The following is a 15670-nucleotide window of genomic DNA, read 5'->3' as shown; positions in this document are numbered from 1 at the left end:
TTTAAAATTCTTTACAGTTTGCATCCTACCGATTAAATTAATAAAATCTGTTGGGCATAGAACTGTTTATTTAATCTGTAGGTAGTCGTAAGGACTCATTCTCTTAGCTGGTGAATGTTCCGATGAAGCAACCGCACTTTCCGCATTTATGATTCGCGGTTTTGAAGGACTTCATGAAGTAAGGAATAAGGAAGCATCCGCAACATCCGCACAAAACACAGACTAACAACGACGTTAGATGAGTCTTCGAACACACTTCGTACGTGACCCTAGATAGTTGATGAGCCTTACAGCTCGGGCAGGTCACTACACATGGTCTATTGCCCAAAATATTTTGTGGCGGTGCTGCAAGTTATTAAATTTTTTCTTTCTTAGATGTATTATTTTTAAATATGGTTTATTTTTTACCTTGGATGATAGTCTGTGGTATTTGGGGTGGAGCGGATTGGTCCATGTTCCTTATTTAGCTGCCTCTTTTCGATGTGCGACCTAGTCAAACTCAGTCTCAAAACTGAGAAACTACTAACCTAACTGATAAGACGCAGCGCCAAATTATTTTATGATTGTATGAGTAAAAAGATTAAAAGTACATGAAGAAATATTCCCAATTATAATTGGGCTATATAGCTTTATATACATGTTACGAATATGTATATTTATATACATATTATTTTTTCAATAAGTATTTCCCAGCACAATGATCCCAAGCACTCTAATCTCGAGTGATACGCAAATACAATTAGGTGAAATGTTAGTTTAATTAGTTAGAATTTCGGAATTACATAATTGCAATCGAGATTGCGTGAAGAACTCGTTCTGCAGATCAAGTTGTAGCTGCAGATAGGTAGCGCTGCCCCGCACGCAAAGATCTGGTTGTTGTCCCATCTCCGTGGTCTCTTGTCTCAGTTTCAGCTCGTATTTAGATTCGGATTGGTGTGGTTCCTAGGACTCTCGGATGGGCTACACTTTGAGATAATTACTTTGATATGACAGGCGGAAATGGCGTTAACAAGTGGTAACTTCTGGCTCCGACGGCCGTGACTGTGATACCCAGCATTTGTTGAACATTTGGCTGGACGAGTGTTATCCGACATTTGATTGCCAGAACTGTTATCTGCGAAGGAAGCCATTCTCCCTGATGATGGCCATAAAAAATCAATGAGCGTCCCAGAGAAGAACCGGCCCAGCCTACTTTTTTCAGTTTCTATTCCTTTGGCAAACAGTTGACGGCATTTGTCATAAAAGTGATTTATGTCTCATTCGCTGGCTCTGCGCCCGCAAAACTACAAGTCATTAAATCTACTTAAGCCGCGCACTCAATATGCCACAACCAGAAGAATTCTGGCGTCCCTGCTGAAACGGGGATACGGGTGAAAAGTTCAACGCTCGTGAGTCAGCAGAGGCTACGGCAGTTTGCTGGAAGTCAGGAAGGCATAAGCCGCGAAAACAATTATGCGCCAGAGTCGCCAAAAAAATGAAATAAAAAAAAAAAGATATAGGGAACTTAAGGGGACCCCCCCCATTCTCGGTTTTAAAAAATCGATTTTTTTTTTTTAATTTAATTCGAACTTGTAACTATTCAAGAATGTTCCCTGAAAATTTCAAGTAAAAATTTCAAAAACTCTTGAAGATATAGCCGATTTATGGTGGAAGTCTCAGGCGACGGCGAGAGCCGTCTCAAAACTTTAAACGCGTTTTTCTCGAAACAGTGTTTTTACGACTGGCGCATGAGGTTACTCAAAAACTATTAATCCAATCGGTTCCAAATTTTAACACGTTATTCTATACATATATAGCTCTCGTATGAACTAGGATAAATCGAATCGGTGAAGATCTTCCTTACTTTTCAACTCGATTTGTGGCTGAAAAAAATGGAAATTTCCAAAAAAAAATTTCAAAGGTCCACCATTTTGTTAATTTTTGAGCGAAGTTAATAATCCTAGTTCATACGAGAGCCAAACATGTACTTTTTCTAATCCCGTTGGAATTTTTGGATTCAGATGTTCCAGTGAGCGGAAATCACATGCGCCGCCGAAAAGAAGGGCTTTTCTTTGATCACAAAAAACAACAACAAAAACAAAACAAAAAAAAATTCTGTGAAATGATTTTCTTCCTTTTTGTGTCTTAATATATGTAAGCACAGTTACAACCCTAAAAAATAATTTATGTTCATTTGCCAGCCCATTGAAAATCGTCAAAATTTAAAATCGAGAATGGGGGGGGTCCCCTTAAGTCGCAGAGGGAAAAACGAACAACATTATTTATGCGCCGGTTTGGAGGTGCGCCATCTGTCTACCCGAGTTCTTTACATTATCGTTTCTTTTTTGTCGTCGTTATTATCGTTATAGCTGTGTTACTTGGCGCTGGATTATAAATATGTATCTGTATCTCTGTCTGAGGCTTTATCTGCCGAATGAGATACTGCGCATGCGCACGCTTCCGTTTTCGGAGCAATCTTCCCATGGTTGGGCTTTCGAAACACGCCCCGGCTGGCGGCTTATGGCTTATGGAGCTATAGCCTCTTATATAATTAGCTCGGCGCGACTTGGATTTTTTTTGCAGACAGTTCCGCTGCCTGGGCAACCAAAGAGCCAAAGAACTGGGAACTCTCGTGTCTCCGTCGTGACAGCCGCCAAATTTGCCAGACACTTATCTGCACACCGCCCTGCGAAATCTGCTTTACCTTTTTGGCCAAGTCAACAAACTTCTGGCAGACGTATCCGCCCCTTTCTGGCTTCTTTGTCTGCCACTGGCCTAAGACTGGGAAATGCGACTGGGGAGGTACATATTTAAAAATCAGTCAATATTTATTTATCAAAACAAAATCGTTCATGCACTTAACCTAGCTTGATATTTGACATAATTTATTGATGCAGTCTGGGCTGGGAATGTACCTGCCACCGGTGTGTCACGTTGATATGGTTGATGGCCTGCCTGGCTGCTCCTGCCCAAATCTGTTATTGTATTGTTTTATTGTTTGCCGTTTTATAAAAATAGACTTTATCCTCCCCCAATTGTTGGACAGTTGGTGGAATGAATTATGCATAGCTCGGTTGGGACGCCAAGCAGGAATTGGACGGAAGTGAGGACCAAAGCCCCTTAAAGAGTTTAGAAATAGAGGACCCTGCACCACGCAGTCTTTTCAAGGTTCATCCACGGACTTGCACTGTACCCTAGATTACGAGATAATGTTCTGGTAGAACTGCGGCTTGTTCTGATGCTCCTTGATGACGTAAAAGCCCTTGGGCTTCCCGTTGCCGGCGAAGTATTTGTGGAAGCTCTGCTTGCTCACCGCCTGCGAGGGGGCGTAGTAGGTGGGCGACTTGGGCTTCAGGGATTTGCGGTACTTGGATTTGCCTCCGCCCGCACTGAAGCCCTTCTCCGCGGTCTCATTCTCCCATGGATGGCGCCAGGTGGGCACGTTCTCGATGTCCAGTAGCCGGTTGCGATCCGCGGCGGAGACGTGCGCAAAGTGCGGCTTCTTGGCCAGAGCCTGCTTCAGGACCGGCAGATTCCAGTGGTAGATGCGTCCCGGTCTGCCATTCGAGCTAAAGGGAAACGATACCTGCAATTGAAAGAGCACTGATTAGACAACATTACTCGGAGTGGGTTTCGGGACTAGCACGGGGACTGGGACTGGGTCTTAGACTCTCATCTGGCGTCCCATAAATCAGACGAGGCTCCGGCGTCTATATCAGGCCTGGCTCGCTCCAGAGATGGAGAAGGAGTGGAGCTAACAAATTGCATTTTTAATTGAAGCTCGGACTTGGTTAATGGCCTGCATATTAATTTCTGGTTCAGGCCGGAGTCGTGAGAGCGTAATAATTTTCGTGCCACCGGCCTGTCTGTCCCGACATCCACTGACATTGACACTTGCCGCATTAATTCCGCAATAAAGAGAAATCCATGTATTACAGCTCGGAATGCAGCCGTTGTCACGGGCAACTGCCACGATGGCCTGACCCTATCTGGGAAGCTATTTATAGGACAGCGGTCCGTGCCCAAGATGCCCATTTCGGGCATTGGGGTAACACGCACATCGCTCCATCTAAAGACGGAGCAACAAAGTAGCTGCTGCGGTGCTTCTTTGGCTCTTTGCTGGGTTCTCCCCAGTCTGCAACGGTCTCCCCAGTCTGGTCTCCCAAGTCTGCCCCATCGGCCCAAATGGGTAATCCATTTCGCTTCCCCTTTCCCCCCCTTATGGCTTCCAGAATCTATTTTGCAATTTGTTTTATGCGCATGCGCGGCGATGTTTATCGCCAGGCTAGGTCCAAAGCCGGCCAAGATTGGCGCGAGAGCCAGTTCTGGGGAGCCTAGGGGAGTGCATTGTATATATGTATGTATTGTGTGTAATTGTGTGTGTGTATGTCTATGGTGTAACCTAATGGAATCCCGTTTACCTTTTTCCCGTTAGCTTTCAACGCCGACGCCTCGGTGTCCGATGTTGCTGCCGCATGTTGCTCATGACTCGATGTTGCTGTTGATGTTGCTGCTGTCAGAGCATTCTTGCTGGGTGCGTTGCCACCACTCGACTTGTCGCTGGCCATGGTAAGATGATTCGGAGCATTCTTCGCATCGGGTCCTGCATAGTAGTGCATATTTGGCGGCAATTTGATGATAAACATGTGTGAATCATCGCGGGCAGCGTGTCGTCGTGACTCAACCGCCAGGCGCTTCCGGTTGTGGCTGTTGGGCGCCTTCACCTTCGTGAATCCCATCTGGCTGCAATCATACCAAGAGGTTCGGTGTGGTTAGTGTAATAGAGGTTAGTCGGGGCGGAATGGGTAGAGGGTTCCCTGCTGCCAGCAAGCAGTCTGTCTGGCGAACGTTGTAAGCGTTTTCCATGAATATTTCATTATATAATTTATGGCTGGCAGCAGGGGATGAGCTACACTAGACATGTTGCTTTAATTAAGCCCAAAATAGGAGGCGGTCTATACTTCATTCTCCCCTTTATCAGTTGGAAAAATAAATTATTTATTCAGATAATCCATTTCTCATTAAGATTTTACAAAACTCTTCTTTCTTTAACTTTTAACTAATAGAATTAGGACATCATTTACATAATTTTAACTGCAATTCTATCATTTTTATAAATAACTCTTTCTCTATCAATAGAAATAGATATTTTTTGTTCAGTGTTGCAACTTACCTAAGCAACTTCTTGTTGAGGCCGTGAGCGCTTCTGGCCAGTTGGTTGGACTGCTTGACGGCCGTCAGAGGACTCGTTCCTTGGCGCCTGTCCTGCCGCTTGGTCTTGTGCAAGTGTGCCACATCCTTGGCCAGAGATGACGCAGCTCCCGCTCGCACTCCCTGTCCAGAGCTGCCGGCCTGAGCCACTGCAGCGACACACAGGAGGCATAGGAACCTGCGGGATAAAAACGTCTTTTATGGCTGGCTTTTTATGTGATGGCGTGGTGCGTTTTATATGTGTGCGAAATTCTATAAGGGATTAGGCTGCCTGCGGTTTGATTGTACCCTTGGCCGGGGTTCAGGGTCGCTGTGGCGGCACTCACTTTGACAGGTGAGCCGGACTGAAGGTCTTAATTTCCAGATACAGATACTAGTTCTGTTTTGTTCGGCTTTTTGGGCGGGGCAGCAGTGTAACCCAAGTCATACACTTTAAATAGATGTGCCCCCCCGTTGAAACTGAAAACCATTGCTTTTACTGTTCCTGTTCGCTCTGAGCCGGAGTGTCAAGTAATAATAAGGAAGAAAGCGGAAAACAAAGCAGATAAAAATGCAAATAAGCACGTACAATTACGGCAAAAGGGGAGGCGATCACTGGAGGGGAGCAGCGACTCACTCCAGAGATGGGAAACCCACGAGGCGTGCGAGCATTAGAATGGCCCATAATGCATATCTCCGGGGGTGTTGCAATCACCGATACCTTGCCTCTAAATGCAGCATTAGGCGATTGTATTCCCTATGAGAAAGTGCCTCTTGGGAGATTCTCCTCGTTCCAGCCATCGTCCGTCCACCGGAGACTTTGTCAAGCGAAATGCTATTGACCGACTAAGCGGCTTCACATAAGATTCCAGCCCGTGGCGGTCGCCGTTCGTTACAAATTATAATGGAAATTGGCTGGGTTTTATGCAACAAATGTAACCGAAGGCCAGGCGACGTGCCCGGCATTCTGACTTGGCCAAGTCTCCAGCCCGAACATAATGCATGCAAAAACTAAAAAAAAAAATAACGAAAATACGGCTGAAAAACCTTAGAAGACTGAAGAAAAGAGGCTGCATACATTGCGAGCTTAAGGCTGCAGGCGGGATTAGAGGCCAACAAGCACGGGATGATGGACAGGATGAGGGGCCAATCGATTTTGTGCTGGAGTGGTCTGCGAAATTGCAAATCCATGGGAGCCCAATCGAAGCGCCCAAATCAACACGTACTTAGCAGTGGCCATGGCCACCACATGCTGCCGTTACCCACTCCATACTCCACACTCCACCGGCCAAGCCAAACAAACACCGCAGGCGGGGACCTCCACTCCCGACTCCTGCGCCTGCTCCTGCATCTGCTCTTTTGTGTCCTCCGTGTGTCTGTGCTGTGGTTTTTGTGGCCATTTTCATGTTAACTTCGTATTGATAAATTGCAGAATAAGTGAATGCATTTTTTGTGGCTGTTGCTGGTGTTGTTGTTCTTGTCCGGCGTCGTCCTGGGCCCCAACATATGCGGCATTTTTGAATTATTAATGAATTGCCGGCACAAAGGAGCCCGCAAGCCAAATACACTACATAAGAACAACAGGAGCAACACCAACGGACACAATCCAGCGAAACACTTCTCTGCCCCCTGAGAGGAGGTTGCGTGTTGCAAGTTTCGAACAACGAACAACAAATTTTGTAAAGGGTTTCGTGTGAAAATTCGGCAGGGCGAGCATTTCTGCAGGTCACACCATCCTTGACTTTTTCAACAGATTCTAGTCTGGATTTAGTCAAAATTGTACGTTTTATTCAATACGAGGGAAGAGAGATACAATTTAGGACTCATCATCATGCGTATCGATTTGAAAGCTATGCTATTGGTTTCCATGTCCTCTACTCCGGAGCATGTCATTCGTATGAGAAAACGCTTCGTATTCGGCAAAGTCAGGTAGGTTAACAAGATCATTTGCAATGAATATATAGTAATGATCAGATATAGCTACTTGGTGAGCTATGAACTTCAGAAGGGTCACTTGATCATCCGTCAGGTCAAACGAGTACACACTGCACCCACCCTGGCCATGCGAATCAGACAGCGTCGACGTCTCTTGAAAATGAGATTAAAACGTGGAATCACTAGCTTTGAGAATGAAACTCAGACCGCCCACAGCCATTCCATAGCCGTTTGCACGGAGAAACCACCTCAAAGATCCATTGCTGTAGGCCCTTCCCTCCCAGAAAGTAATTCCAAGTCCACGCAGGCAACAAATTCTGTCGCTGATGTAGCCACGGAAACTCGAAATAAATGTAAAACTGTAGCGGTGGGAACGGAGAATCTGGACAGGAGAAGATACAGTTCAGTAGCCAGTGATACCCAGGCACTGCGTTTGGAAAGCCAAGAGTGGGCCACTAGTCAGGTGGATACCTTCGATCTCGTCCTTACCATGTCCAGAGAACAGCAGACCATAAACCCTATTAGCCGGAGCTCAGTTAGCCAAACCGAGCCGCAACTTCAGATCAGTTGGGGCACCCAGGTGGAGGTCAATTCCACGACTACCACCACTCAGACGAGATTTGGCTGCTTTAGTACTGCCACCCAAACGGAATATTGTCACCTTACCGATTCTAGTGTCCAAACCGATTGGGATTGTCAGCATGTAGACACACAGACCTTCGACGAGGAGGAATGGACCAGCCCCCACTTGGATATCTTGTATTTAATTTATGAATTGATCAAAAATCAAAGCGACACTATCCACGATGAAGTTCTCACAGCCATAAATCAGCTGGTGGATTTAACTTTGATGGACAACCAAAAGCGACGTTGGGAAGATGCAAAATTGTTGGAAAGATTACAAAAGTGTGCACCGATGGATCAGATTGGAGATCATATATCAAGGACCCCCATACCTTCTATTGTACCGCAATCACAGGATCAACAGGATCAGTCACCACAGGAGGCAACGGAAAAGAAACCCGAAGAACCTTTCCCTAAGCTTGAGCCTAAGTCTAAAATTGAAAGGTGAATTTAGGATCTTAAGACTTTTTCGAATAAACTGGTAAAGCGAGGAAAATTTTATTTAATGTCAATGGGTTTGTTATTTCTTTTTATTAATTTGCTTGTTTTTCTAAAAGCATTTCCATATAAGAGTGTCCTAAAGTTTACCACCAAAGACGATATTTTTTGTTCAGCTTTTGGAATTCCTGAGTACCAAGCTGGGGGCAATAACAATAAAATGTCTACCTTGTGGCTGATTTAGCACCCAACTAACCCGCAGGTCCGGCAGAGGCAAGAGGCTGTCTGCCTGGCAGTCCTTGTACTGCCCAAAGAGATGCAAAAAATGTGGCTCGCATATGCACCGGACCAGGAGCAAAAAGGCCATGTCCACCGAGTAAGTGGCTCACCTTTCGAAGCTACACCCTTTTCATTTTTTTTTTTTTTTACCAACAGTAGTCATGGCACCCAGACGGAGGAGAATATAAAGTTCGTGGCGCCCGTGTCGGATACGCAGTCGGAGAAGGAGCGGGGACGCTGAAGGCTGGGATGCAACTATTTCCCAGGATCCCTTTAACTTACCCAATCAGCCAGGTCATTACCGATGTTCTCATCCAAGTGGCACTCATAATGATCAACTTATGCTGTTTCTGTTGGCACTGTTTGCATGTGAATTAAATGCATGTAATGTTAGAAATCACAAATTCAAAGTCGTTTGCTTGTGGCGCCAAACTTGAGGCAAATGCATCTAACAGATTCGCGTGAGCAAGGAGCGGATACGGGTTTCGGTTTACGATTCGGGATGTTGGGATTCGGATTCGGATTCGGGACTCGGATTCGCTAGTCAGCCGCAGAAACGTCCGCACACGATAAAATCTCGCCAAAGACTGAATGACGAGGCCGGTCGTCGTTGCCGTTTATGCCACAGAACGAAACCGCCGAGTGGCTCGGGGTATTTCAGCTAGGTGGTGCACCAAGCCATGACTAACAATAATTCTTTGAACTAACTTTCCCAAGTCATTGTAATTTTGTGAATGAAACCGCATTGGAAAGCACGTTGGGGAATGGTTTTTAAATAAAACGTCATAATATATATGAAGTACTTAAGTTCTTAGACCTTGCCTAGGCTTTAGGTTTAAACTTTAAGAATATTTGATCTTAAACAAGTGGAAGAGTTTTGTATATTCAGTATTCAGGTAAAGTTCTCTCCTAAAATCTATATAGTATTTTGATTAACCCTTACTTATTACATAAGATAGGGCATTAAAAAGTCAGTAGCAACAATACGATACTAAGTTCTTTCTTTGGACATTCGTGGAGTGGCTTCGACTTCGAGTTTAGAGTTCGGCTTTTGTTTACGTTCCCATTCCCGATGGCCCCCTTCCGTTCTGGGCCCCACCACCTTGGCCATCTTACCCTTGCCGACGGTATGCAAAAAGCAACAAACAACAATAACAAAAGTCACGCTTAACGACTGTGACGTCGTCGCGACTTGGCCAGGTTCCCCCAGCACCAACTCCATGCTTCGGCTTTGTCCAGTGTCCAGATCGGGACCGGCTTCTAAAAGCCAAGCCAAATAATAAACATGCAAGTGCCGCATGGCGTGGCATAGAAAAGAATAAAGAGTGGCAGCCAAAAAAAAAATACAAAAACAAACCAAGCCTAGTCGGGGTGTGAATGCAGAGACATCTCTGACAGTGACCAGGAATCTGGGGAAATCTGGGAGTAGCCGTGGTAGCCTCTCTTTGCTGATTGATTATCCTCCCGGCCAGGCTGAGAAAACGCCCCCTCGAAAAAAAGGGGTTGCAGTTTAATTGAGATTTATTTATGGTATGTGCCGGGCAAAGACAAAAGAACTTTCAGATTTCAGATGCTCCTGGCCCAGCCTCCGGGCCCAGGTCAGGTTCCCATCAAGAGCCACGTCCATAATAACAAGCAAACAATGCGCTGTGTTTCTGGGACCTGGCAATATTTGGACAGTGGGCAATTGAAGAACTCCAATTGTGTGAAGTTGTTGTTGCAGTGGTTGTTATCGATGATGTTACATCGGCTGCTGCTTTTGCTGATTTTGTGGCTATTACACAAAAAGAAATTGTTTACCATAAGATTATAATAACCTAAGAATATACTCTCAAGAACTCTCAAAAAAACTATTTCATAATTGCCTAAAAGAGAACTGTCTTCAAGTAAATAACTAAAACTTTAAAGGATTCTAACAAAGAACTATTGGATTTTTCCAAGTGAATATATTTCATCACAAAGAGTTCGGTGAGCAACGGTTTGGGTTGAAAATTGGGCGGACGCCGCCTGCTTGTTATTGCCGATTGTTGGCTATGAGTGGCATTGGCAGTGGCAGTGGCAGTGGAAGTGGCAGCCTTTGTTGGACAACTTAACAGATTGCAATTGCAGGTGAAGAGTGTGTGTGTGTTCTCCAGTGAGTGTGTGCCTGGGAGTGCGCTTGTGTGGGTGACACTAACTGTCTGGGGAATGGCCTGGAATTCGAGTAACCATCCCACCCATTCTAGCCTAGCCATCATATTGATTCCAGTGTGGGGCTAAGTGGCATGTTGCGGTTTACTCATTCAACAATTTGGGGCCAGCTCGCTTTAACTGCCTAGAATGCCAAAATCAACGCCCACCAGGAGTTCTCGAGTTCGTTAAGCCCAATTAGGCAATTGAGAATCCAGAGCAAAGTACAACTTTCACTTTAACTGCGAACAATGGCAAAAACAAATTCGCAGACACAACAAAATGGCGCAGACAACGAACTTCCAAAAAAAAAAAAAAAAACACCAATGGCAAAGCAAAATGGCGTCTGTTGCATCCTTCCGGTCTCACCCAAAAAAGAGTCATGGCCAAAAAAAAAAAACGCAAAAATGGAACAGAGAATAGAGAAACTTCTAGCATCCTCCCTGGGTATTGTGGTCTGTGAAACATGGTTCATAAAGCTGCCATAAAAAATGTGCTGAGGGGCAATCATTTCCCAGAAGTACCTGCCTACATAACATAGTACATATAAACCGTGCCTGCTTTGTACTTGCAAATTTCCGCAAGCGGCCGCAAATGATTAATGTCAATAAACGTTGGCCCATGGAAAATACTGTGGAACGTTAGATGGTGGATACTCGGTGCTGGCTGCCGGAATCATTGAAGAAAGCTGTCTGTCTATCTGTCTGTCTGCCTGTCTTTTGGCGGGAGTCTTCATGTGGGTCGTGAACCTGCGCGTACCTCCAGCCAACTGAAAGCTGAGGAAGAATCGAGGACAGCAGCGATCCGCAAGCGTCGTGTGGGAGCACAAGTTCAAGTGGTTCCAATGGGCCAGTGTTGATGGTCAGGTGCAGCGGTGGATAACCTCGATAAGTTGAAAATTGCCGGTGCATAGATGCTGCAATTACGGCCGCCATGAGGCAGCAATTCGGTGGGAGCGAAAGAAAATCGGGCACGCCTCAGTGCAATAATTAGCTAGGCGATCTAATGAGGAATTTGAAAGTGGTAACGCCTGCGCCTTGTGGCCCCGTGGGATATGACAACTGTATTTTTTGTAGTTTTTTTATTTTTGTCTTTTTGCCAGGCATGTCCAGCAATTTCACCGCTCGTTTCAATGGCGGCATTTGCCTAAGGTCTTAAACTTGGTTTGTGCCACGTCACTTGCGCCGCGCATGCGCATTGCTTGGAAAATGTGACAGGTGAGTGAGTGGGGAACTGCTGGCGAAGCCCATGGCGAAGGTGGGTAAAACCTTTTGGCGGAGCACGCGATGTGCCATCGAATATAGTGAGTCCCAGCCAAAACCAATGGAATGCCAAGGGTCATTGTCATTGGATGAAGACTGGAGACTGGTAGAGCCTGTGACAGCCATCCTCTAATTGAATTAACAGTTGAGAGAGCCAGAGGCAGACGTGCGGAGGGTGATGCATTCTCGGCCCCACACAGCGTCACCAAGTGGAGAATCTCTTCCATGCGCAATTTAGCTAACGGCGGGTTCTGCATTTAAGCCATATTTGGCTGGATCCGGTAAATGGTTTTCTGCTGCCTGATTGACAGCCGCGAGAAACTCGTTGAAATTGAGGTGTTGATGGAGTGTCAACCAAAAAGGATCCGCTGGATCTTCTGAATCGATCAATGAGGACCGTGGCCCACTTGGTTTTTAGCCACTAACGTATTTAACGATATGTCGACCTTTTGTGAACATTAATGCTTAAAAATCATGTATTTGGTCAACGGAAGCGTGCTTAAGCGTTAAATATATTTGGATCAGTTACATTTATTTTAATTATTGGTACGGAGCACAGAAACATTTAAATATATATATGTACGTGCCTAGAACAAAATTACTTTTCCACATTAGAATTTATTAACTTTTATAAATAAATTATAAGCATAGTTGTAAATTTAGAAAACATTTATAAATTAAACAAAAACATTTTTTAAATACCTAATATTAACCAAGATTAATAATTTATAAGCTTTATTTTTAAATTTTCTTAATACACGATTGTGATCTAGAACCAGAAATATTGAATTTGTAACATTCTACACCTTGTGCTGTAACGCCATCTAGCGTGTCAATTGTTCAACACAAGCCGAAAGGATTTTCGCCCTCACCGCGACTGGTCTCACTTTTATTGTATTGAAACGTCCACACTGACGCATAATTGTGTATTGAAAGACTCAATTTTATTGAAGAGAAAAGTTCAATAAATCTGCTGAAATGACGTCGTTAGATCCGGCGCCGAACAAGACATGGGAGCTATCCCTCTACGAGCTGCAGCGCAAACCCCAAGAGGTCATCACAGACGGCACAGAAATCGGAGTTTCCCCCAGGAGTCTCCACAGCGAACTGATGTGTCCCATCTGCCTGGACATGTTGAAAAAAACAATGACGACTAAGGAATGCTTGCACCGTTTCTGCTCCGACTGTATTGTAACTGCTCTGCGATCTGGCAACAAGGAGTGCCCCACATGCCGCAAGAAATTGGTCTCCAAGCGCTCGCTCCGCGCTGATCCCAACTTTGACCTTCTCATTTCGAAAATCTATCCCAGCCGTGAGGAGTACGAAGCCATACAGGAGAAGGTGATGGCCAAGTTCAACCAAACACAGTCGCAACAAGCTTTGGTCAATTCTATCAACGAGGGCATTAAGCTGCAGTCCCAGAACCGACCTCAGCGTTTCCGCACCAAGGGTGGCGGCGGAGCTAACGCAGGTGGTGGTGCGGCTGCTGGCGGTTCCGGCCGAAATGCCTCTAACCAATTGAATGTGCACGATACAGCCTCCAACGACAGCAACACGAACAGCACCGACCGCGATAACCGGGAAACGACCCAAACGGCTCCATCTACGCCAGCAACAACAAATGCCAATCCCGCTGCACCGACTCCACCCACTTCATCAGCCAACACTGGAACAACAACCGGATCAGGCGCCAGCACCTCCTCCACTCGTATGCAGGTGGACGACGCCTCCAATCCTCCCTCCATTCGAAGCACCCCGTCTCCTGTGCCGTCGAACTCAAGCAGTACCAAGCCTAAACGCGCTATGTCAGTGCTTACATCAGAGCGGTCCGAGGAGTCCGAGTCGGATTCTCAAATGGATTGCCGCACAGAGGGTGATTCTAATATTGACACGGAGGGTGAGGGTAACGGCGAGCTTGGAATTAATGATGAGATTGAGCTTGTGTTTAAGCCGCATCCAACTGAGATGTCCGCCGATAACCAGCTCATCCGGGCGCTCAAGGACAATTGCGTGCGCTACATCAAGACCACGGCCAACGCGACTGTGGACCATCTCAGCAAATATCTAGCTATGCGCCTAACCCTTGATCTTGGTCCTGATCTGCCGGAGGCGTGCCGCCTGCTCAACTTCTGCATCTATGTTGCTCCGCAGCCCCAGCAGCTGGTCATTCTGAACGGAAACCAGACACTGCACCAGGTGAACGATAAGTTCTGGAAGGTAAGTGACCTAAGCTACCAGTACTAGCTAGCCATTTTCATTATTTTCTTTCTTTCTTCAAGGTTAACAAGCCGATGGAAATGTACTACTCGTGGAAGAAAACCTAAGTAGGTATTAGCCAGTTATTTCCAGGTGGAAATATCCTAGCTCTAGAATCTAAAAACCTTTAAAACATTCAATACAAAGCAAAATATATTTAATTGTAAGTAAAAATGGTTTTTTAAATTTGGACTGGAATGGGTGACAATATTAACGCTTTGAACCTTGAAGTTGAAATGAATTGTGTTTACGATGCCAATATCCGCAATGTATTGATTCATCACATTCTAATCTAAATGACCACCATAATAAAAGAGAGGACTAAAGCAAGCATTCTGAAGGCACTTGAAAATGCATTTATTGTGGAACTCATTTTAAGGTCATAATAATAAAAAATCACATATAGTAAACAAGTAACATTTAAAGTAAGTAGATTTATATTCGATAGAGTCTACGGCGTGAATAGAATGTGTTAGTTTCTGGAGCATAAGCTCTAACACGTCTCGTGCGGATTTCTGTGACTACACCCAGAAGTTCGGTGGACGGTTTTGGTTATAAAAATTAGAAAAGGGCGATGAGGTTACACTGGGATGTGGTAGTGGTGCGAGGTAAAGTGTGGTTCTCCAAAGGTACCAACGTCTTTGGTATTTCGTTGTAAAATGAACACAAAAAGCACCCGGTAGCAGCCCGACCGACTGTATCATTTAGGCACCCGCCGCAGCTTATCTACTATAGCGTTTCGGAAATCTCGGAATTCGCTGCTGGCCTCAATCTCATTCCGACATTTGGCCTGGACACGATAGAGACCGAGATTAATGTCGTTTCGCTGACCGCTCAATGCGCGCCTGGTTAGATCCTGCTCCAGATCATAGGGAAGCCCTAGGTCGACCAGTTCGTCTACTTCGTCCTGGGCAAAGGTGTGTTGAGTTTCCTGCAGGAACTCGGAACACTTTTCATAAATGTCCAGGTACTGTTCAGTGGCGTCTTTGTCCCCGGATCTTTTAGTCTCCAGGAAGCGCCTCAAAAGCTTGGAGGCCTCCGGGTCCAGTAAAGTCTGATGGACGCTGTTCGATAGGGTGTAGATCCTTTGGACCTCCTCTACGGTCATGTCGCTGCATCCGCAGAAGCATTTTATTAATTGAACTGCTTTATTCTGGTAAAATGAAAAGGATTGAATCGAAATCTAATTTTTGGCTTAAATTCAGACTCACCTTGTAGGAAGAAGAAGCCATGTCTTCGCTGTGGGTGGAGAAGTCTAAATGAAATTTTAAGTATTTATGCCAGGTTTTATACAAGTTTATGCCAGGGGAAAAAAAATCTTCTTGGCAAAATACCTAATCGGTGTGAGAAATTTCGTCCATATGGATTCTATAAACAATACGTTGTGTGGCTTTGGTAGATTCCGTACAAAAGCCCTCAATGCCCATTTTGGCCCAAAAGCTATGGTCAGTCTAGACCATACGGTTATATTTTTTGAATATAATTTCCCGCTTCTTCGAAAGCTTCATTTTATTTTTAATTAGAGAACTTTCTTTGCA

General features: G+C 45.2%; 4 protein-coding genes and 1 long non-coding RNA gene across 6 annotated transcripts; 2 read left to right on the top strand and 3 right to left on the bottom strand.

Moving 5' to 3' along the window:
* Positions 1–48: 48 nt before the first annotated feature.
* Positions 49–1406, bottom strand: LOC108118559 (uncharacterized). Its single transcript, XR_011443341.1, has 2 exons — positions 409–1406; positions 49–345 (listed from the first exon to the last, which is right to left on the bottom strand). It is a non-coding gene; the product is annotated as an uncharacterized lncRNA (long non-coding RNA).
* Positions 1407–2825: 1419 nt separating this feature from the next.
* On the bottom strand, positions 2826–9012 carry LOC108118558 (uncharacterized). The gene is made up of 4 exons (XM_043212246.2): positions 8728–9012; positions 5153–5368; positions 4401–4722; positions 2826–3565 (listed from the first exon to the last, which is right to left on the bottom strand). Exons 1-4 carry the CDS (start codon positions 8772–8774, stop codon positions 3179–3181), a joined length of 972 nt encoding a protein of 323 aa, XP_043068181.1. The 5' UTR covers positions 8775–9012; the 3' UTR covers positions 2826–3178.
* Positions 6915–8701, top strand: LOC138926656 (uncharacterized). Of its 2 annotated transcripts, none has more exons than XM_070281548.1 (4): positions 6915–7098; positions 7150–8172; positions 8429–8542; positions 8605–8701. In XM_070281548.1, the coding sequence occupies exons 1-4, from the start codon at positions 7001–7003 to the stop codon at positions 8684–8686; spliced, it is 1317 nt and encodes a 438-aa protein (XP_070137649.1). In that variant the 5' UTR covers positions 6915–7000; the 3' UTR covers positions 8687–8701. The 2 variants fall into 2 exon arrangements, with proteins under 2 accessions (XP_070137649.1, XP_070137648.1); XM_070281547.1 differs by having other exon boundaries at positions 8602–8701.
* Positions 9013–12766: 3754 nt separating the features above from the next.
* Positions 12767–14306, top strand: Sce (E3 ubiquitin-protein ligase Sce). The gene is made up of 2 exons (XM_017236681.3): positions 12767–14093; positions 14156–14306. Exons 1-2 carry the CDS (start codon positions 12855–12857, stop codon positions 14198–14200), a joined length of 1284 nt encoding a protein of 427 aa, XP_017092170.2. The 5' UTR covers positions 12767–12854; the 3' UTR covers positions 14201–14306.
* Positions 14307–14464: 158 nt separating this feature from the next.
* Positions 14465–15551, bottom strand: LOC108122157 (uncharacterized). Its single transcript, XM_017236683.3, has 3 exons — positions 15467–15551; positions 15344–15371; positions 14465–15285 (listed from the first exon to the last, which is right to left on the bottom strand). The coding sequence occupies exons 2-3, from the start codon at positions 15362–15364 to the stop codon at positions 14833–14835; spliced, it is 474 nt and encodes a 157-aa protein (XP_017092172.2). The 5' UTR covers positions 15365–15371; positions 15467–15551; the 3' UTR covers positions 14465–14832.
* Between the last annotated feature and the right edge of the window lie 119 nt (positions 15552–15670).

This window comes from Drosophila bipectinata, chromosome 3R, assembly GCF_030179905.1.
Source record: "Drosophila bipectinata strain 14024-0381.07 chromosome 3R, DbipHiC1v2, whole genome shotgun sequence".
Taxonomy (NCBI): Eukaryota; Metazoa; Arthropoda; class Insecta; order Diptera; family Drosophilidae; genus Drosophila; species Drosophila bipectinata.
Note: the sequence above shows the minus strand (reverse complement) of the source record. Positions and strands in the feature narration are given on the sequence as shown.